The 21,626-nt window shown below is 48.6% G+C and overlaps 2 protein-coding genes across 2 annotated transcripts; one reads left to right on the top strand and one right to left on the bottom strand.

Annotated features, from left to right (window-relative positions):
- On the top strand, positions 1-10,548 carry LOC118209193 (guanylate cyclase soluble subunit beta-2-like). The gene is made up of 16 exons (XM_035384351.1): positions 1-160; positions 560-633; positions 971-1,065; positions 1,347-1,507; positions 1,834-1,933; positions 2,122-2,345; positions 2,617-2,731; positions 3,773-3,876; positions 4,317-4,533; positions 5,956-6,276; positions 6,764-6,912; positions 7,751-7,897; positions 8,475-8,629; positions 9,010-9,227; positions 9,463-9,615; positions 10,325-10,548. The coding sequence occupies exons 1-16, from the start codon at positions 158-160 to the stop codon at positions 10,546-10,548; spliced, it is 2,460 nt and encodes an 819-aa protein (XP_035240242.1). The 5' UTR covers positions 1-157.
- Positions 10,549-11,550: 1,002 nt separating this feature from the next.
- On the bottom strand, positions 11,551-13,972 carry LOC118209318. Its single transcript, XM_035384545.1, has 3 exons — positions 13,112-13,972; positions 12,679-12,955; positions 11,551-12,319 (listed from the first exon to the last, which is right to left on the bottom strand). The coding sequence occupies exons 1-3, from the start codon at positions 13,350-13,352 to the stop codon at positions 12,190-12,192; spliced, it is 648 nt and encodes a 215-aa protein (XP_035240436.1). The 5' UTR covers positions 13,353-13,972; the 3' UTR covers positions 11,551-12,189.
- Positions 13,973-21,626: the final 7,654 nt, after the last annotated feature.

Raw genomic sequence — 21,626 nt, 5'->3', positions numbered from 1 at the left:
GACATGCATTAGTGTTCATAAGCCCCGCGGAGTGGTGCATGTTGTTTTCTAAAGTCTTACTTTAGTATAAAAAATAAAAAATAAAAAAGAAGAAGCAAAGATTTGCTGTCCACCCACCGGATTACCTCGTGTAACAGGTGGGGATACACGAGTCCAAATGGTAAGTCTATGTTGAAATGTATACTATAATTTAGCCCAAAATTTGTTCAGGACCTTCTTTTTTTTGCATTTACAATGTTTTTAAACTACGTATTTGTTCAAGGTAATCACAAATTTAGTAAACGTAGGTACCAATGTTTTTAAAATACTTAGAAATGAAGGTATAGTCGTGTAGTACTGGATCTGTCAAAATGGGAGAAAAATATTTTGTTAAAATATACTTCTACTAAAAATTTTTATTGCTACTACTAGCAGTGGTAGTCGTAATGAATAATAATAATAATAATAATAAGAAGAAGAAGAAGAAGAAGAAGAAGAAGGATGACATAATGAACAATTTAAAAAAAATTAAAACAGCATTCAATGTAAACGATGATGTAATTTCTGTATTTTTCTGTAGTACGGATTTATTAACACGTGTTTGAAGTCTTTGGTTATTGAAAAATTCGGAGAGGAGACGTGGGAAAAACTCAGGTAATGTTAGTCACATCACCCGGTTGTCGCCTATAAATTAATCTGAGCAATAATCCTCCCACATCTCTCAGCCCATATGCACCCTACCTATACATTTAGTTTTATACAACAGGCGTGTAATTACCTCGCCATTTAAGAAATTACTGTGTGGTCTAAGTGGTGTCTAATGCAGCAGCCTGTCTATGATAGATAAAATAAAACTTTCAATGGCCCTTTCATCTGCTGACATAGCAAAATGTACCATCGTTTTGTAAAACGTGTGCAAGCCTACCAAATTGTATGTCAAATTCCACAAACATCCACAAATGTCTGCAGGTAAACGTTTATTTACCTGCAGAACAGAGGCAGGGGTTCAGGACACCTTCATGACATTTGAGGTCTACGGAGATGACATCACCATGCGACTGGTGGCAGAGGCTTGCAAGCTGCTGGGTAGGCTGGTCGGCACATGCAGCCAATATTATCTATCGGAAAAGTTTGAATGCCTTAAGAATCAAGAAAGGCTTTCAATCATTACAAATAATGTGACAAAGCAATCTATTGAATCTATAGAATCTATATAATCTATCTATCTATCTATCTATCTATCTGTCTGTCTGTCTGTCTGTCTATCTATCTATCTATCTGTCTATCTACCTACCTACCTACCTACCTACCTACACTGTACTCTATCACACTTTGCCATGTTAAACTACTCTAATTGCTATGTGAAGATGTCGAGCCAGAAGTGGTGCTAAGACAGTTTGGGGAATACTTCTTTGAGTTCTGCAAACAATCCGGGTACGACCACATGCTGAGGACGCTGGGAGGGAACCTGTATGAGTTTATAGAGAACCTGGACGCATTACACAGCTACCTCTCCCTGTCCTACAAGGTACGCCTCTGGAGTCCCCATCTGTACAGAAAAACTTTCAGAGTTAAATCAACACTTACAGTGTACTTACAGTATGTACTGGACTCATGTTAGAGTTTAATTAACACTGGATGTTTCACTGTGTGCTTACGTTTCAATGAGAATTGAAGGTTTCAATGAAATCTTGTGAGAATTTAAATGATTCAGTTTTCCTCCAACTCGCAGGGGAAATCATGTAATAGAGGTTCTGTGCTTATACGTGTTTGGTCGCATGCATATATACTTCTACATTGTATTTGTGTACTTTAAGCTGAAATGAGAAGCTAATCTGAATGGCTTCGTTGCAGGAGATGAACGCACCTTCGTTCCGTGTGGAGAAGAGCAGCGATGGCAGCATGGTCCTGCACTACTACTCTATTCGACGCGGCCTCTGCCACATCGTCCCCGGTGAGAACGTCCCCCTGTGGGTTGACATCAGTGAGAGCCACCGCATCAAATCTGAATTATGGACTTAAAATTCATCAAATATTACGATGCATGTGGACTGCCATGTTCTGTGGAATCGCTGTATTAGTGTAAATCAGATAAACGTTATCTTGTGAGTGTGTTGTGTCTGCCCATTCTGATTTCTGCAGGTATTATTGGGGCTGTTGCAAAAGACTTCTTCAGAATCCAGATAAAAATGGAAATTGTTAACCAAATGGAAGAAGCAGGCTGGACAGGGAAGAAGGAACATATAGTGTTCCTCGTGACTCAGGAGCCAGTCTTTTCAAACAAGGCGCGCAGCAATAGCAAAAACTCACAGACAAAGCCACGCATGTCCAGTACTCCAGTCAAGGCAAAGCTCACAAACAAACAGGTGACCACTTCCTTTAAAAAAGTGCTATGATATGCTGAACAAATTTTAACCCCAAACCACTCACATTCTTACAGAGATGTTGTATAATTGCTACATGATTGCTAGATAATGGTAAATAATGTTTCTTTGCCAATTTTCTGTCTGCAATGCTATTTCTGCAAATAATAAAGAAAGAGCAGGCAGTTGTGCATCACAGTCTCTGTGAGACAGACAGAATAGCATACACTAGCATGCCCTTTGGCCCTGTGGTGTTCCCCGTCTCCCTAACCAGGCAGGAGCAGAGTGTGCGGAGGGGAACGGGCTGACTGCAAGGTGTCCCGCACACAGGTGGCCCACGCGGAGCAGCCCCTGGGAGATGGTGCGGGGATTGGTCCATCTGGGAAAGGGTATGATGACCAGAGACCCACACACATTGATGGCTGGGATTAGCAGCGATGCCTGGGATTAGCGGCTGCCCTGTACAGCGATGGTTGGGATTAGCTGCTGCCCTGTACAGCGATGGTTGGGATTAGCTGCTGCCCTGTACAGCGATGGTTGGGATTAGCTGCTGCCCTGTACAGTGATTGCTGGGATTAGATGGCTGGGATTAGCAGCTGTCCTGTACAGCGATGGCTGGGATTAGCAGCTGCCCTGTACAGCGATGGTTGGGATTAGCTGCTGCCCTGTACAGCGATGGTTGGGATTAGCTGCTGCCCTGTACAGCGATGGTTGGGATTAGCTGCTGCCCTGTACAGATGGGATTAGTGTCTGCCCTGTACAGAGATGGCTGGGATTAGTGTCTGCCCTGTACAGCGATGGCTGGGATTAGTGGCTGCCCTGTACAGCGATGGCTGGGATTAGTGACTGCCCTGTATAGCGATGGCCACTTTTAGCTGTGATCTAAACCAGTAGTTTCCAAACCTTCTGGCTCATGACAAATATTTTATGAGTCACTTAATTCTTTGTCTCCCCACATCTTAAACTTTAATTATGTTCAATTGTCATGTTCAAATACAGAATTATAAGGTCTTAACTATAAGGTTTTAACAACGGCAAAACCAACAGCATGTACAATGTAACTGATACAATGGATCTTATACTTATGATGTGTAATCTGCCCTTAATTATTGCAGTGTATGTTGTGCAGATGATGTTTAATAAGACTGACCCACCTCAGCAGCTCCATGGCCCACTGGGCCCTGTCTCTTGGGCCCCAGGGATCTAAAACTTCTACCCTACCTGCAGCTGGCTTCTCACACTGGTGGCACTAGTCTGTTTCCAAGACACCTGCAAACCAGTGATGCCCTACATTGCCCAACCTTTGAACTTTGAGCTTCTGCAGAAGGACACATCAGGGGAAGATGTGTGAAGAATAAACGCTCCATCGCTGCCCTGTAACGCATGTGCATATGAGCTGCTGCTGGGATTAACCTCTTTTCTCTTCTCAGGGAAACTCCTGAGGGGCTTTGAGCCTGTTTACCCAGAAGCCCTGTGCATCGATCTGAAGACATTCTGCAACTCCTTCCCCTTCCACGTCGTCTTCGATCAGGAAGTTAGCCCGTCTTCCTCTTCTGAACACTAAAGATGAAACATCCATTCAGATTAAACTTCACTAGTGTCTCACTAAAGATGAAACATCCATTCAGATTAAACTTCACTAGTGTCTCACTAAAGATGGAACATCCATTCAGATTAAATTTCACTAGTGTCTCACTAAAGATGAAACATCCATTCAGATTAAATTTCATAGTCTCTCACTGAAGATGAAACATCCATTCAGATTAAATTTCACTAGTGTCTCACTAAAGATGAAACATCCATTCAGATTAAATTTCATAGTCTCTCACTGAAGATGAAATATCCATTCAGATTAAATTTCATAGTCTCTCACTGAAGATGAAACATCCATTCAGATTAAACTTCACTAGTGTCTCACTGAAAAGAAAGTGATACCCTGCTGATGCCCTGCGGTCCCCTGCTGTTCCCATGCAGCTGCGGGTCAGACAGGCAGGGGTGAACATTCAGAAGATCGTCCCCGGCCTGCAGACCATGCGGATCCGTCTGGACCAGTACTTCAGCATCGTGCACCCCGAGGTCCCCTTCACCATCCCCAGCATCCGCATGTTCATCAACAGCCATTTTGTGCTGCGGACCCGCAGAGACACCATGCCCCAGGACTGGAGAGACCGGCCCATGCTGGAGCTGCGAGGTGGGACAGAGAGAGAGAGAGAGAGAGAGAGAGACAGAGACAGAGACAGAGACAGAGAGAGAGAGAGAGAGAGAGAGAGAGAGAGAGAGAGAGAGAGAGAGATAGAGACAGACAGAGAGAGAGAGAGAGAGAGAGACAGAGAGAGAGAGAGAGAGAGACAGACAGAGAGAGAGAGAGAGACAAACCCATACTAGAGATGTGACTCTCTCTCTCGCTGCAGGGCAGATGGTGTGGATGTGACTCTCTCTCTTGCTGCAGGGCAGATGGTGTGGATGTGACTCTTTCTCTCTCTCGCTGCAGGGCAGATGGTATGGATGTGACTCTCTCTCTCTTGCTGCAGGGCAGATGGTGTGGATGTGACTCTCTCTCTCTCTCTCGCTGCAGGGCAGATGGTGTGGATGTGACTCTCTCTTGCTGCAGGGCAGATGGTGTGGATGTGACTCTCTCTCGCTGCAGGGCTGATGGTGTGGATGTGACTCTCTCTCGCTGCAGGGCTGATGGTGTGGATGTGACTCTCTCTCGCTGCAGGGCTGATGTGTGGATGTGACTCTCTCTCGCTGCAGGGCTGATGGTGTGGATGTGACTCTCTCTCGCTGCAGGGCAGATGGTGTGGATGTGACTCTCTCTCGCTGCAGGGCAGATGGTGTGGATGTGACTCTCTCTCGCTGCAGGGCTGATGGTGTGGATGTGACTCTCTCTCGCTGCAGGGCAGATGGTGTGGATGTGACTCTCTCTCGCTGCAGGGCAGATGGTGTGGATGTGACTCTCTCTCGCTGCAGGGCAGATGGTGTGGATGTGACTCTCTCTCGCTGCAGGGCTGATGGTGTGGATGTGACTCTCTCTCGCTGCAGGGCAGATGGTGTGGATGTGACTCTCTCTCGCTGCAGGGCAGATGGTGTGGATGTGACTCTCTCTTGCTGCAGGGCAGATGGTGTGGATGTGACTCTCTCTCGCTACAGGGCTGATGGTGTGGATGTGACTCTCTCTCGCTGCAGGGCAGATGGTGTGGATGTGACTCTCTCTCTCGCTGCAGGGCTGATGGTGTGGATGTGACTCTCTCTTGCTGCAGGGCAGATGGTGTGGATGTGACTCTCTCTCTCTCTTGCTGCAGGGCAGATGGTGTGGATGTGACTCTCTCTCTCGCTGCAGGGAAGATGGTGTGGATGTGACTCTCTCTCTCTCTCACTGCAGGGCAGATGGTGTGGATGGACACGCTGCAGTGCAGATGGTGTGGATGTGACTCTCTCTCTCTCTCGCTGCAGGGCAGATGGTGTGGATGTGACTCTCTCTCTCTCTTGCTGCAGGGCAGATGGTGTGGATGTGACTCTCTCTCTCTCTTGCTGCAGGGCAGATGGTGTGGATGTGACTCTCTCGCTGCAGGGCAGATGGTGTGGATGTGACTCTCTCTCTCTCTCGCTGCAGGGCAGATGGTGTGGATGGACACGCTGCAGTGCATGCTGTACCAGGCCTCTCCTCTGCTGCGCAGCCTGCAGGAGCTGCAGGAGAGGCACATGCACATTTCAGACATCGCCCCGCATGATGTCACGCGTGACCTCATCCTGCTCAACCAGCAGCGGCTGGCTGAGATGGAGCTGTCCAATCAGCTGGAGCGCAAGAAGGAGGAGCTGCGGCACCTGTCCCAGCACCTGGAGCAGGAGAAGCAGAAGACCGAAACGCTGCTGTATGCCATGCTGCCCAAACACGTGGCCAACCAGCTGAAGGAGGGCAAGAGGGTGGAGGCAGGTGAGTGGATCAGGAAGAGGAGAGAGGAGATGAGAGATAAGGAGAGGAGGGAAGGAGAAGAGAGGACAAAAGGGGAGAGGAGGGGAGGAAGAGAGAGGACAAAAGGGGAGAGGAGGGGAGGAAGAGAGAGGAGAAGAGGAAGGGAGGAGGAGAGAGGAGAGGAGCAGAGGAAGAAAGGAGAAAGGAGAGGATGAGAGGAGAGGAGAGGAGAGGAGAGGAGGAAAGAGGAGAGAGGAGAGGAGGAGGAGGTAATCTAGCTCACAGCAGGACAGGTGGCACAGAGCCATATCTAATGAAGCAGATTACCTCCAGATTATACTCACATTCAATTGATAAAATTTTATTTATAGTGCATATTACCTCATAATAATAATAATAATAATAATAATAATAATAATAATAATAATAAACTGTTTGATATTATTATTAATGGATGGTTTTGCACCTGCTTTTAGTCTTAGATGTATGGATTTGTGTTCCCCTGCAGGAGAGTTTAAGGAGTGCACTATTCTCTTCAGTGATGTGGTGACGTTCACCAACATCTGCTCTGAATGCGAGCCCATCCAGATTGTCTTCATGCTCAACTCCATGTACCTGAAGTTTGACCGCCTCACCACTGTGCACAATGTCTACAAGGTCTGAGAATGCATAAAATTTCATTAAATTCATGCGTACGTGTGTATGTGTGGCTGTACCTGTGTCTGTGTGGCTGTACCTGTGTCTGTGTGGCTGTACCTGTGTCTGTGGTTGTACCTGTGTCTGTGTGGCTGTACCTGTGTCTCTGTCATTGTACCGGTGTCTGTGTGGTTGTACCTGTGTCTGTGGTTGTACCTGTGTCTGTGTGGCTGTACCTGTGTCTGTGTGGTTGTACCTGTGTCTGTGTGGTTGTACCTGTGTCTGTGTGGTTGTACCAGTGTCTCTGTCATTGTACCGGTGTCTGTGTGGTTGTACCTGTGTCTGTGGTTGTACCTGTGTCCGTGTGGTTGTACCGGTGTCGGTGTGGCTGTACCTGTGTCTGTGTGGTTGTACCTGTGTCTGTGTGGTTGTACCGGTTTCGGTGTGGCCGTACCTGTGTCTGTGTGGCTGTACCTGTGTCTGTGTGGTTGTACCGGTGTCTGTGTGGTTGTACCTGTGTCTGTGTGGTTGTGCTGGTGTCTGTGTGGTTGTACCTGTGTCTGTGTGGTTGTACCGGTGTCTGTGTGGTTGTGCCTGTCAATGTGCGGAACAGAATAGCCAGGTCATGTAGAGGAAGCAGAGACCCTAGGGACCCAGGGGCGTAGGTCCAGGGACGGAGGGCCATGGGCATAGGCCCAGGGGTGTAGACCCAGGCCTGATGCAGTGCTGGATCTTTTCTAGGTTGTAGTTTAATGATGAGTGCTAGGTACTGTAGGTTAATGGAGAGGGCATGTGGGCTGAATGACCTGTTTTCATCATTATGTGATGTAATACCCTTATGTTCTTGCCTGATGCACAGGTGGAGACCATCGGCGACGCCTACATGGTGGTGGGCGGAGTTCCCATCCCTGTTGCCAGCCATGCAGAGAGAGTGGCCAACTTCTCCCTGGGCATGATCATCGCTGCCCGGGAGGTCACCAACCCAATAACAGGGCAGCCCATACAGGTGAGAGGATCAATCACAGGGCAGCCCATACAGGTGAGAGGATCAATCACAGGGCAGCCCATACAGGTGAGAGGACCAATCACAGGGCAGCCCATACAGGTGAGAGGACCAATCACAGGGCAGCCCATACAGGTAAGCGGATCAATCACAGGGCAGCCCATGCAAGTGAGAGGACCAATCACAGGGCAGCCCATACAGGTGAGAGGATCAATCACAGGGCAGCCTATGCAGATGAGAGAGGACCAATCATAGGGCCCGCTATTATGCTACACTTCCTGATTTTACCAGATGCTCGGTTGTGTACATGGGTGTGATGTAAGAGTAATGCTGTGGTTAAGATGAAGTGTGACGAGATGATGGAGGAATGGGCCTGTATCTGCACACAAGCTGAAGTCGCAGTAACAGGAGTGACCTCATATGCACCTCTACCCTGAGGAAACGGCCAACCTGCAGCCTGGAAATGAAGTCCAGGGCCCGGCTGTTTTATCCAGCAAAACCCAGTTGGGGTAAATCCCATAATTCACAGTTGTGGTGGTGTTCTTTTTAAGGGTCCTGTTTGTCTGTGGTTGGGCCCTAGATCCGGGTTGGATTGCATTCTGGGCCGGTGTTGGCAGGGGTTGTGGGGGAGAAGATGCCGCGGTACTGTCTGTTTGGAGACACGGTGAACACGGCATCCCGCATGGAGAGCCATGGCTTGCCCAATAAGATCCACCTCAGCCCCAGTGTCTACCAGTAAGACTACACTTCCCATAACCCACCTCAGCCTCAGTGTCTACCAGTAAGACTACACTTCCCATAACCCACCTCAGCCCCAGTGTCTACTAGTAAGACTACACTTCCCATAACCCACCCCAGCCCCAGTGTCTTCCAGTAAGACTACACTTCCCACAATCCACCTCAGCCCTAGCATCGAATAGGAACCTTACACTTCTCATAACCCAGGGAACATTTTTTCAAACTCAAGATGACAGCTCTTTTATCTGTCATTTTTCTGTGATGTGTTTATTGATCAGAATTAATTTGTTTGTTATTGCATTCATTCACTCACTTGCTCAGTCATCCACACTCTACCCTGGCCTCCTGTGTGTACGAGTCTTTGCTCCCTGTTGCAGGGCTCTGAAAGATAAGGGCTTCCGGCTGCAGGTTCGAGGGGAGATTGAAGTGAAGGGGAAGGGGAAGATGCTCACCTACTTCCTGGAAGGAAACCTGAGAGCCACAGAGGAGCAGATCATGGGCTGGTCTGGCAGGGAGCTGGACCCTGGGCCTGAGTCCGTCCGATCGCCCCCCACTAATAGTGCTCACAGGACCCTCTGCAAGCACAGGGCTCCAGGTCTGCTCTCACCCACATCCAGAACCTCCTCTATACCAACAGTTATGCCCACTAATGGGATATAGTAGCCTTCTGTCAGTTGGACCAGTAATCCATTGACTGTTCTGTACCCATAATGCATCCGTCACTCTGTGATGGCCCAATATGTTTTAACAGAATGGATTTACTGTTGGTCCAAAACACGCCCCAGTTTGATTAAAGAGCTGTGCACTGATCCAGTCCACTTGTATTCCAGCAGCCATAGACTCTGCCCTGCCCATGAAGTATGGAGACAGCCTGACGGGGACACACCCCACCAGCCTGCAGGCTGAACCCCAACATCCTGCCCAGAGTCTGTACCCCACCAGCCAGCAGCCTGAGCCCCAACATCCGACCCAGAGTCTGTCAGGTAAATGCCACCATCTGCCCCGCAAGGGACCTACCCCCCAGGCCATCTGCCCCCCAGGACTTCTGCCCCCCAGCCTCACACTGAGCAACGGCCTGCCCCAGAGTTTTTAAAAACGCTCCTGCTGATCCCTGATAATATTGAATGCATGTAACGGTTGCATGTCACTAAGCTCAAGGTACACTCACAGTAAGATGTTTTAGAGATGGTGGTGATTGTAAATAGTCAGTAACATGCAGAGCAGTAACAGAACAGCACAAACATGGGCAGCAGTGCTCAGCAGAAACTGCAGGCCTGGCTGTGCATTGAGCACTAGGTCACTCCTCATAGACTTTACTGCAGAAGCCCCATTTGTTTTCAGATTTGTAACTGGTTTATAAATATATATATATATATATATATATATATATATATCCTTTATTTAACCAGGTAAAAGTCTCGTTGAGATTAAAATCTCTTTTTCAAGAGTGACCTGGCCAAGAAAGCAGCATAAAAATTGTTACAACAATAACACAAGAATACAAACAGACAAATACAACTGTCATACAATACAAATAAGTGAACACAACATCCAGTTAAAATGCAATACAAGGTCAAGGCCATAAACAGGTGAAGTGAATGAGTGTCAGGACAGGGTGAGACTCATCTCCGGTGTAAAGGGCTTCAGGAGTTTGACTTGGTGATGTGAAAAGGGCCTGTCCATTCATTACAGGTAAGACACGGGACTCAGAGAGCTACGGGAGTCTCCATAGTGACGACCCATCGGTGGAGAACCCGTCAGAGGAGAACCCATCAGAGAAGAACCTGTCAGAGAAGAACCCATCAGAGGAGAACCCCAGGCACCTGGAAGGAGGGACCCCTTCCCTGGCCAGAGCCAGAGAGCCGTCTGCTGCTGGAAACAAGCCCACCAGGACCAGGCTGTGTGTGCTGCTGTGAGCCACAATGGAGATGCCTGCCAGAGACCTGGAGGCTGAGGGTGTGCTGCTTTGCTTTTAATCTTTTCCATGTTTTTCATTTATCCGCCATTAGCATGTATTGATCCAGGGGCCAATGTGAGTGTGTGGATCCAGGGGCCAATGTGAGTGTGTGGATCCAGGGGCCAATGGGAGTGTGTGGATCCAGGAGCCAATGGGAGTGTGAGGATCCAGGGGCCAACAGGAGTGTGTGGATCCAGGAGCCAATGCGAGTGTGTGGATTCAGGGTCCAGTGTCAGTGTATGGATTCAGGGGCCAATGTAAAAATATTGAACATATACTTGCTACTTGCTACAGAAATATGTTTTTCCTCTTTTGTGAGATTAAAATTTGCAGTGTTATATCTTGCCAAGGGATAAACTGTTGTCTTGAATACAGAGTGAAATGTTGTTGGTTTGTTAAATTCTGCAACGGTACTCTGGCAGGTACCTGGTCTTTCTGGCTTTGGTAAAAAAAGAACAGTACTAACTCTGTATCTATTTAGAACAGTGCCAACTGCAAGTATTTAGAACAGTACTAACTCTACTGGTATTTAGAACAGTATGAACTGTAGGTATTTAGAACAGTGCCAACTGTAAGTATTTAGAACAGTACTAACTCTACTGGTATTTAGAACAGTACTAACTGCAGATATTTAGAACAGTACTAACTCTGCAGCTATTTTACAGAACTTCATAGTTTTACACACCCTGGATAAGGGTCTACTTTATCCAAAGAAATCCTTGGATATTGATAGCTTTGTACAATGTATCTTTAACACTTATATTCTGCCAAAATTAATCTGTATACACCTGTGTTCAACATGTGTAAACCAATGTTGTTTATGTGCTTTCTAATGTATGTGAACAAAGTGATATAAAATGAAGACACCACTGATTTGAATTGAAATAATGACAAACTATTGGCTGAAGCAGTTATAATACATGACATGACTTTACTTATCTATGTGCAATATAGTAATATATACTCTCTTTTTTTTACATAGAACACATTATTATACTATTAAACAGAGATAAAGAAGTCTGAACCAGAGCAGAAACTTTGAATTGCTTTACAAAAATATTTTTTTTGTTTTACAGGAAATGACACAAGTAGTGTTATACTCTCACTTTTTACACATTTAAACAGAAAAAACAACGTTACACGTGTGGAAATAAAGACAGCATTCTGATGTCACACAGACACACGTGAGTCCAGCAGAACATACTCTGAGTGGGAAGGACAGAAAAAGTAAATAAATAATGATGCTGATTTTGCTTTGGTTTCATCAGCTGAAACCGAAACCAAAGTGCTGCTAACGGCCGTCACCTGCAGCCTCTTCCGAACTGGAGTCAGATTGATGCTGTGGGGGAGACATCTGATCCGGGGGCGGGGGCGGGGGTGGGGGGGGCAGCCTCGGAGCACCACACACAGATGGATCACTCTACCTGGATGGATGCTGGAAACTGAACCTGTAACAGGAGTCTCTGGGGCCAGGCCTGAGCGATAAAATCAGCTGCCTGATTCGCCTGCTGAACAATACAGGAGACAGCTCTGACCTGGATCCTGTGGGATATCTGCTTCTCTTTCCCTCCGCTCATCTCCTGACACACTCCTCTGCGCATCATGAGTCCTTCTCTACAATCACGCCCAGGTCATACGTGTTCCTGTCCGGCCTGTGATTGGCCAGGAATGGCCGGTTAGTGTATATGTCTTCCACAGGGAGGAGGAACGTGACCGTTTTGACTTTAGCCCTGTAAAAGCCAGAGATAGCGTCTGAAAAGCACTTACAGATTTCGCTAATTCGCATAATTCAATACCACACATTGTTACCCTCTGAAATCTCCCCCCCCTCCCCCCCAGGTGTGACGCTGTTATTGCACCCCAGTAGCCTATACTGTAAACTTGACTGGATAAAAGAAGCCCTGGATATATTTTGGGCACCCAATGCAATAAATTTGATGAGTGCATCTTGGTCATCACTGAAAACTTAATGTCGATGATGTAAACAATCTTATATTTCAAGCACATTAGTGGCAAACAATAATTAGGCAAACACGACTTTAAATATGACAAAACGATCTCAGTGCAAAAACTTCCAAAGAACACGCACCTGTTTTTGTGCACGTATTCTTGGAGGGACCGTCTGTTGGTTAGTTTCTCCTTGGGGGAAATGCTGCTGTCGTCCCGGGAAGCGGGATCCAGCAGGGCCGGCGCATTACCACGATTTTCCTCCTGAAGTGTGGTCCAGTCACTGTAATGTCCGTCCACAGTGTCGCGTGCCTCCACACCCGCATTGTCCAGTCCGCACGTCAATTTCTCGCTCTTCCGGTTGACTGTCCTCATGTTAGGGGAGATGGAATATCTCCGCACCGTCATTATGATGTTCTCTGCGAAGTGAATATTGATGTATTAAGACACAAAGGTTTGCATAACGACAACTTGCAAACAAAATAATAGAGAACACCCAAATATCTAAGGAATTAAAAAATATATCAGCTTTGGTTATAACGGTAAAATATCCTGTTTTCGCAGTGCAGTATTACCCTTGTATTGTCTTTCCAGCGTGGGTGCAGACGCATTTCGTCTTAAATTAGCGTGGGAAGGGGTTTCTTCCGCCGCGTGTCTGTGTGGGAATGCGGGCGGTACCGAGCTTGGCCCCACAGTCTCGCGCCCCGACGGCGGCAGTTCCAACTCCCCGCGCAGCGCCTTATTCTCCGACTCCAGCTTTTTGATCTCGTTCCGCATTTCCATGATCACCCGAGCCAGACCCCGGCCGCTACCCATCGCGCCGAAATTCCCCGTTTCTGCGAATGAGGTCCATTCATCGATGCGAGGGGAGCTCGCTCGGCTTTGGTTTTAACAGGCGGCCCTCTCCGTCTCTCAATCACAGCCGGGATCTTGTCCGAGGAGATTACGCCGCCTTTCACCACTTATACAGCTGAGGAGGTTCAGCTGATCGACAGTCAGGACGCGGCTCATGTTTTATTGATCCGCACACGCATCGTATTACAGGAAAAGCATTGTGAATGAACTAGGGACGGAGAGGTAAAAATCCACGTCTGGAACAGACCCGAGGATGGGCATTTAAAAAAGACCTGGGATGCAGCTTGATTCGATTTGTTTTTTTGATTCCTCGTGAAAAGGGCAATTAAGTTTTCATCAAACTCCCGATTAGCTCGGATAAGGCCGGAGGTCATCTAGCCCCAGTGAGTAAGCTATCCCCGTCCCACCCACAGCGCCTGAAATATTTATCGGCTCTGTCAACGTAAAGCCTCGGTGAAGTTATGGGAGACATAAAGACTCGTCACTAACATTGTTCCAGTTATTCTATGTTTACATGGAAATAAAAACGTCTGCACCCCATTCGCATTGCGATGTCCTGTAAGTGAAATGGCTCTAAAAGCAAACAGGTGAACAGACCTGCATAGGCCCACATGTCACCTGAGAGAACCAACAGAAAGGTAACACCTTCCTCGGGTCAAACGCGTTTACCGTTTAAAAAAATAATAATTAAATACATTTTTATGTTTTTTCTTTTTTTTAAGAAAACAGTCTGTCGATATTGACGATTGTAATAATATGTTTAAACAGGGACGGAATTTCCTTCTATTTCAAACAAATCCAGTGTCTATTTGGGCCAGTTTCTGATTGGAAGTGCTTTTTCATTTGGAGACGTCCAGAATATCCAAATTGAATTAGACCAGTGGTCTCCAACCCTGGTCCTGGAGAGCTTCAGGGTCTGCTGGTTTTTGTTTTCACCTTAAAATCAGCACCCAATTGAGATCCAAGACACCAGGTGAGTTAAGTTAACTGTGTAATCAACTGCTCTAATTGATTCATGAAGTGCAGAGTCACTATGAAAACTAGCAGACCCTGCAGCTCTCCAGGACCAGGGCTGGAGACGACTGAATTAGACAGATCAAATGTGGGTGATGGAAGATAGAAGGAGGTATGGTAACGATTTGATCATTTAAATCAACTGTGATTGGAAAGCAAGAGTTTAAAACAGTGAATCTGAAAAATTGTTTCAATATGACGCACTTTAAAATAAATTCAGTACATTATTTTGTTTTAAACAGGTCGAGTGACTGGCTGACTGCCAGCTTGTTTCTACGGGTTGTTAGTAGCGTCTGAGGCTTAAAACGAGCTGAGAATTTGATCGTGAGAAGACACTCCTAATCCTCGCGACTCATAACTAATTAAATGAGCCAAAACTTGTCACCAGTTGTAAGATCGGAAATGAACCAGAATAATCAACTATTATATGCAGCATTAAATTGTTTGTAGGTACTTTAACAACTATATTACCTAAAAGCTAATAAAGCATAAAAACGCTCAGTTATGAACTCTAAGGGTTCATAACTGAGGTCAGGGTCAGTATTAAACAGCAGCATTACCAGGGTCAGTATTAAACAGCACCATTACCAGCGTTAGTATTAAACAGCACCAATACCAGGGTCAGTATTAAACAGCACCATTACCAGGGTCAGTATTAAACAGCACCAATACCAGGGTCAGTATTAAACAGCACCAATACCAGGGTCAGTATTAAACAGCACCAATACCAGGGTCAGTATTAAACAGCACCATTACCAGGGTCAGTATTAAACAGCACCATTACCAGGGTCAGTATTAAACAGCACCATTACCAGGGTCAGTATTAAACAGCACCATTACCAGGGTCAGTATTAAACAGCACCAATACCAGGGTCAGTATTAAACAGCACCAATACCAGGGTCAGTATTAAACAGCACCAATACCAGGGTCAGTATTAAACAGCACCATTACCAGCGTCAGTATTAAACAGCACCATTACCAGCGTCAGTATTAAACAGCACCATTACCAGGGTCAGTATTAAACAGCACCATTACCAGCGTCAGTATTAAACAGCACCAATACCAGGGTCAGTATTAAACAGCACCATTACCAGGGTCAGTATTAAACAGCACCAATACCAGGGTCAGTATTAAACAGCACCATTACCAGGGTCAGTATTAAACAGCACCAATACCAGCGTCAGTATTAAACAGCACCATTACCTAGATCTATATAAAAAGATGGTTGAGACTATTAGGAAATAATTTCTCACAATTTATTTATTAGATTTTTTGCTTCTTAAAAGTCAGCCGGTGAATGTGCAATGCGTTCTCTCTCAGACCGCACAGATAACCAATAAAAAACCTTGCAGAGGAGTTTATCATTTACATTGCTTGTCCAGTAAAGCGGCTCTTTGAACATGAGCGCCAGCTCTGCCTGAAGCAGGGGTCAGGGGTCAAGCTCGATGATTACAGGATGCGGTGGGAAAATTAAGATTAAAAAAATCAAACGGCGCTTTTGATAAGAAGAGAAGAATGAACCTTGCAATAAACATCAAATAAAAGGGAAACACAATGGAGAAAATTACAGAAAATTACACTCATATACATACGCTCCACGTCCTGCCCTCTGAGAAAAATATAAAAGTTGTTTGGAAAAATATTGTAATGTGAACACAGTGTCCCTCCTTCAATAAAAAGCCTGGAAATCTCAGTGATAATGAAGAAGAACCCTAGCTCTGCCTTTAACTGTGTGAAGCACTTCACCACTGGAGCAGATCTATCTGCAATACACACCTGCTCCTCCATATACAACATAAACAAATACATACAAATGCATGATAGCACTTAGATCTTAGAGAAGAAGCTCAAGACCCACAGGCATGAAACTGTGAGTAAACCCAAAAAACACCTGGATGGTGATTGAATACAAATAATGATATCTACAATACTATCATAACCTGAATATAAAATATTCTTTCTAAAACACATGTGGAAATGTGATATACATTTCCAAGGATGGTGAAACATATTGGCCATCCTTGACTTTGATTCAATCACATGCACAGACATACACACAAACACACATGTACAAACATGCACGTACACACACAGGAAATTGGCAGTGATTGAGTGGTTTGTAGCGGAATGGGGAGTTCGGTCCATCACAGGGGAGCTAGGGTGGAGAAGCTCTGTGGTCGGGACGAGCGAGAACCCTTCACCCGGACGGCAGGGAGTGCAAGTCGCCCTGCAGCAGGGCATTCACCCGGACGGCAGGGAGTGCAAGTCGCCCTGCAGCAGAGCATTCACCCGGATGGCAGGGAGTGCAAGTCGCCCTGCAGCAGAGCAAGTCGCCCTGCAGCAGAGCATTCACCCGGACGGCAGGGAGTGCAAGTCACCCTGCAGCAGAGCATTCACCCGGACGGCAGGGAGTGCAAGTCACCCTGCAGCAGAGCATTCACCCGGACGGCAGGGAGTACAAGTCACCCTGCAGCAGAGCATTCACCCGGACGGCAGGGAGTGCAAGTCACCCTGCAGCAGAGCATTCACCCGGACAGCAGGGAGTGCAAGTCACCCTGCAGCAGAGCAAGTCGCCCTGCAGCAGAGCATTCACCCGGACGGCAGGGAGTGCAAGTCACCCTGCAGCAGAGCATTCACCCGGACAGCAGGGAGTGCAAGTCACCCTGCAGCAGAGCATTCACCCGGACAGCAGGGAGTGCAAGTCACCCTGCAGCAGAGCAAGTCGCCCTGCAGCAGAGCATTCACCCGGACGGCAGGGAGTGCAAGTCACCCTGCAGCAGAGCATTCACCCGGACAGCAGGGAGTGCAAGTCGCCCTGCAGCAGAGCAAGTCGCCCTGCAGCAGAGCATTCACCCGGACGGCAGGGAGTGCAAGTCGCCCTGCAGCAGAGCAAGTCGCCCTGCAGCAGAGCATTCACCCGGACGGCAGGGAGTGCAAGTCGCCCTGCAGCAGAGCAAGTCACCCTGCAGCAGAGCATTCACCCGGACGGCAGGGAGTGCAAGTCACCCTGCAGCAGAGCATTCACCCGGACGGCAGGGAGTACAAGTCGCCCTGCAGCAGAGCATTCACCCGGACGGCAGGGAGTGCAAGTCGCCCTGCAGCAGAGCATTCACCCGGACAGCAGGGAGTGCAAGTAACCCTGCAGCAGAGCATTCACCCGGACGGCAGGGAGTGCGAGTCGCCCTGCAGCAGAGCATTCACCCGGATGGCAGGGAGTGCGAGTCGCCCTGCAGCAGAGCATTCACCCGGACGGCAGGGAGTGCAAGTCACCCTGCAGCAGAGCATTCACCCGGACGGCAGGGAGTGCAAGTCACCCTGCAGCCGAGCAGAGTGGTCGAGCTAGCATGTAGGGTTACATGCATGTGTGTATGTGTGTGTGTGTGTGTGAGTGCTGTATGTAGCGTGTGCTATGTGTGTGCGAGTGCTGTATGTAGCGTGTGTGTGAGTGCTGTATGTGTGTGTGTGTGTGTGTGTGTGTGCTATGTGTGTGTGAGTGCTGTATGTGTGTGTGTATGTAGGGTGTGTGTGCGCGCATGTGTGTGTGAGTGCTGTGTGTGTGTGTGTGCATGTGAGTGCTGTGTGAGTGCTATGTGTGTATGTGTGTGTGTGCTATGTGTGTGTGCATGTGAGTGCTGTGTGAGTATGTGAGTGCTATGTGTGTGTGTGCATGTGTGTGTGAGTGCTGTGTGTGTGTTTGCATGTGTGTGTGAGTGCTGTGTGTGTGTGTGTGCATGTGTGTGTGAGTGCTGTGTGTGTGTGTGTGTGTGTGTGTGTATGTAGCGTGTGTGTGTGTGTGTGTGTGTGTGTGTATGTAGCGTGTGTGTGTGAGATACATGAGCTCCTCTTCGTGGGAATGAAACCGAAGCAGCTCATCAGTGTGGCTCGGCTGCTGCTGGGGGGAGGATTCTGTGACACCCGCCCCCCCCCCCCCCCCCCCCCACCCCCCCACTCAAGGCCACTTAGCCTGTTTTCATGCGGGCCACTACAGAGCAGGGCTTATCATGAATAAATGACGTGCGCTGAGCTGCGTCTGCCCTGCACCCAGTAATTATACCTCAGCTGGGACGCCCCCCTAACGCTCTGAATTATACCTCAGCTGCCCCCCCCCCCCCCAACGCTCTGAATTATACCTCAGCTGGCCCCCCCCCAACGCTCTGAATTATACCTCAGCTGGGACACCCCCTAACGCTCTGAATTATACCTCAGCTGGCCCCCCCCAACGCTCTGAATTATACCTCAGCTGGGACACCCCCCCCCAACGCTCTGAATTATACCTCAGCTGGGACGCCCCCTAACGCTCTGAATTATACCTCAGCTGGCCCCCCCCCCCCTAACTTTCTGAATTATACCTCAGCTGGGACACCCCCCTAACGCTCTGAATTATACCTCAGCTGGGACACCCCCCTAACGCTCTGAATTATACCTCAGCTGGGACGCCCCCCTAATGCTCTGAATTATACCTCAGCTGGGACGCCCCCCCCCAACGCTCTGAATTATACCTCAGCTGGGACGCCCCCCTAATGCTCTGAATTATACCTCAGCTGGGACGCCCCCCCTAATGCTCTGAATTATACCTCAGCTGGGACGCCCCCCTAACGCTCTGAATTATACCTCAGCTGGGACACCCCCCCCCCAACGCTCTGAATTATACCTCAGCTGGGACACCCCCCCCCAACGCTCTGAATTATACCTCAGCTGGGACACCCCCCCCCCAACGCTCTGAATTATACCTCAGCTGGGACACCCCCCCCCCCCCCAACGCTCTGAATTATACCTCAGCTGCCCCCCCCCCCCCCTTAACGCTCTGAATTATACCTCAGCTGGGACACCCCCCCCCCAACGCTCTGAATTATACCTCAGCTGGGACACCCCCCCCCCAACGCTCTGAATTATACCTCAGCTGCCCCCCCCCCCCCCCCCCCCCCCTAACGCTCTGAATTATACCTCAGCTGGGACGCCCCCCCCCCCCAACGCTCTGAATTATACCTCAGCTGCCCCCCCCCCCCCCCCCCTAACGCTCTGAATTATACCTCAGCTGGGACGCCCCCCCAACGCTCTGAATTATACCTCAGCTGGCCCCCCCCCAACGCTCTGAATTATACCTCAGCTGGGACGCCCCCCTAACGCTCTGAATTATACCTCAGCTGGGACACCCCCCCCCCCCAACGCTCTGAATTATACCTCAGCTGCCCCCCCCCCCCTTAACGCTCTGAATTATACCTCAGCTGCCCCCCCCCCCCCCCAACGCTCTGAATTATACCTCAGCTGGGACACCCCCCTAACGCTCTGAATTATACCTCAGCTGGGACACCCCCCCCCCCCAACGCTCTGAATTATACCTCAGCTGGGACACCCCCCCCCAACGCTCTGAATTATACCTCAGCTGGGACGCCCCCCTAACGCTCTGAATTATACCTAGAGGAGAAACCCGTAAGAGAAACCCTGAGGAGAAACCCAGAGGAGAAACCCTGAGGAGAAACTCTGAGGAGAAACCCGAAGGAGAAACCCGGAGGAGAAACCCTGAGGAGAAACCTGTAAGAGAAACCCTGAGGAGAAACCGGTAAGAGAAACCCTGAGGAGAAACCCTGAGGAGAAACCCTGAGGAGAAACCCGGAGGAGAACTGAGCGTGGCTGAGCGTGGAGAGCAGAATCAGTATGGGCGTGGAGAGCAGAATCAGTATGGGCGTGGAGAGCAGAATCAGTATGGGCGTGGAGAGCAGAATCAGTATGGGCGTGGAGAGCAGAATCAGTATGGGCGTGGAGAGCAGAATCAGTATGGGCGTGGAGAGCAGAATCAGTATGGGCGTGGAGAGCAGAATCAGTATGGGCAGAATGGAGGGAGATTCTCTCTAACAAACTCCCTACAGAGCTGCAGCGGCTTTCTGATGTCTGTATGAGTGACAAAAGGATCTCATACAGACAACTCATACCACAAAAACACAACTCATACCACAGAAACAACTCATACAACAGAAACACAACTCATACAGCAGAAATAAAACAGATACAGCAGAAACACAACTCATACAGCAGACACAACTCATACTGCAGTAACACAACTCATATCACAAAAACACAATTCATACTGCAGACACACAACTCATACTGCAGAAACACAACTCATATCGCAAAAACAACTCATACTGCAGAAACACAACTCATATCGCAAAAGCAACTCATACTGCAGAAACACAACTCATACAGCAGAAACACAACTCAACTCTACTGTGGAAATGCACTGTAGACCACAGGAAGGGGAATTAGGAGTTAAACATAACGGTCCACAGCAGCTGAAGTGTGGGAAATATGAATGTGTTTCTGTTGCTGTATTAATTCAGATTTGATATTAATCTCCATCTCTGATTATGCTCTTCAAAGAAGAAAAGTGAGTTGTGGGCTATCATTCTCTGGGAGAAAAAGCGTTTGTAGTCTGATTTGCAGCCCCGCTGACAGGCCGTATAAAGGCGGATTCTCATTACACGGCTCCACTTCACAAAGCGCACTCTATTCAGAGGGTGAAGGGCCCAGCAATTATCTATAATTACGCCGTCGCTACGGAAATTACCCGCACATCATGCACACCTGGGTAGCCGAGCCAGCCGGACTCTCATTCACAGGTAGCCACAGGAAATCAGAGGGAGGCGAATGCTTCTGAAGCAGAAGCGACTGGTTGCTGGAGACACACAGTGGCTGTAAACACCTGAACACAGCACCGCCTGAACCCAGCACCGCCCCAACCCAGCACCGCCTGAACCCAGCACCGCCCCAACCCAGCACCGCCTGAACCCAGCACCGACTGAACCTAGCACCGACCGAACCCAGCACCGCCCCAACCCAGCACCGCCTGAACCCAGCACCGACTGAACCTAGCACCGACCGAACCCAGCACCGCCTGAACCCAGCACCGACCGAACCCAGCACCGCTTGAACCTAGCACCGACCGAACCCAGCACCGTCCCAACCCAGCACTGCCCCAACCCAGCACCGCCTGAACCCAGCACCGACCGAACCCAGCACTGCCCCAACCCAGCACCGCCTGAACCCAGCACCGACCAAACCCAGCACCGCCTGAACCCAGCACCGCCCCAACCCAGCACCGCCTGAACCCAGCACCACCCCAATGCAGCACAGCCTGAACGCAGTACCGCTCCAACCCAGCACCACCTGAACCCAGCACCACCCCAACACAGCACAGTCTGAACGCAGCACTGCCCCAACCC

Source organism: Anguilla anguilla, chromosome 12, assembly GCF_013347855.1.
Source record: "Anguilla anguilla isolate fAngAng1 chromosome 12, fAngAng1.pri, whole genome shotgun sequence".
Classification (NCBI taxonomy): Eukaryota; Metazoa; Chordata; class Actinopteri; order Anguilliformes; family Anguillidae; genus Anguilla; species Anguilla anguilla.
This window is presented reverse-complemented; position numbering and strand designations above follow the sequence as displayed.

Bases quoted from the DNA above. Each gene is read 5' to 3' on its own strand.
- LOC118209193 (XM_035384351.1), top strand. The intron at 2,346-2,616 runs GTGACCACTTCC...CTCCCTAACCAG, and splicing joins CAAAGCTCACAAACAAACAG to GCAGGAGCAGAGTGTGCGGA. The intron at 2,732-3,772 runs GTATGATGACCA...TTCTCTTCTCAG, and splicing joins ATTGGTCCATCTGGGAAAGG to GGAAACTCCTGAGGGGCTTT.
- LOC118209318 (XM_035384545.1), bottom strand. From the start codon at position 13,352: ATGGGTAGCGGCCGGGGTCTGGCTCGGGTGATCATGGAAATGCGGAAC. The intron at 12,956-13,111 runs GTAATACTGCAC...TTCACTTCGCAG, and splicing joins GCTGGAAAGACAATACAAGG to AGAACATCATAATGACGGTG. The intron at 12,320-12,678 runs GTGCGTGTTCTT...TGGCTTTTACAG, and splicing joins GAATACGTGCACAAAAACAG to GGCTAAAGTCAAAACGGTCA.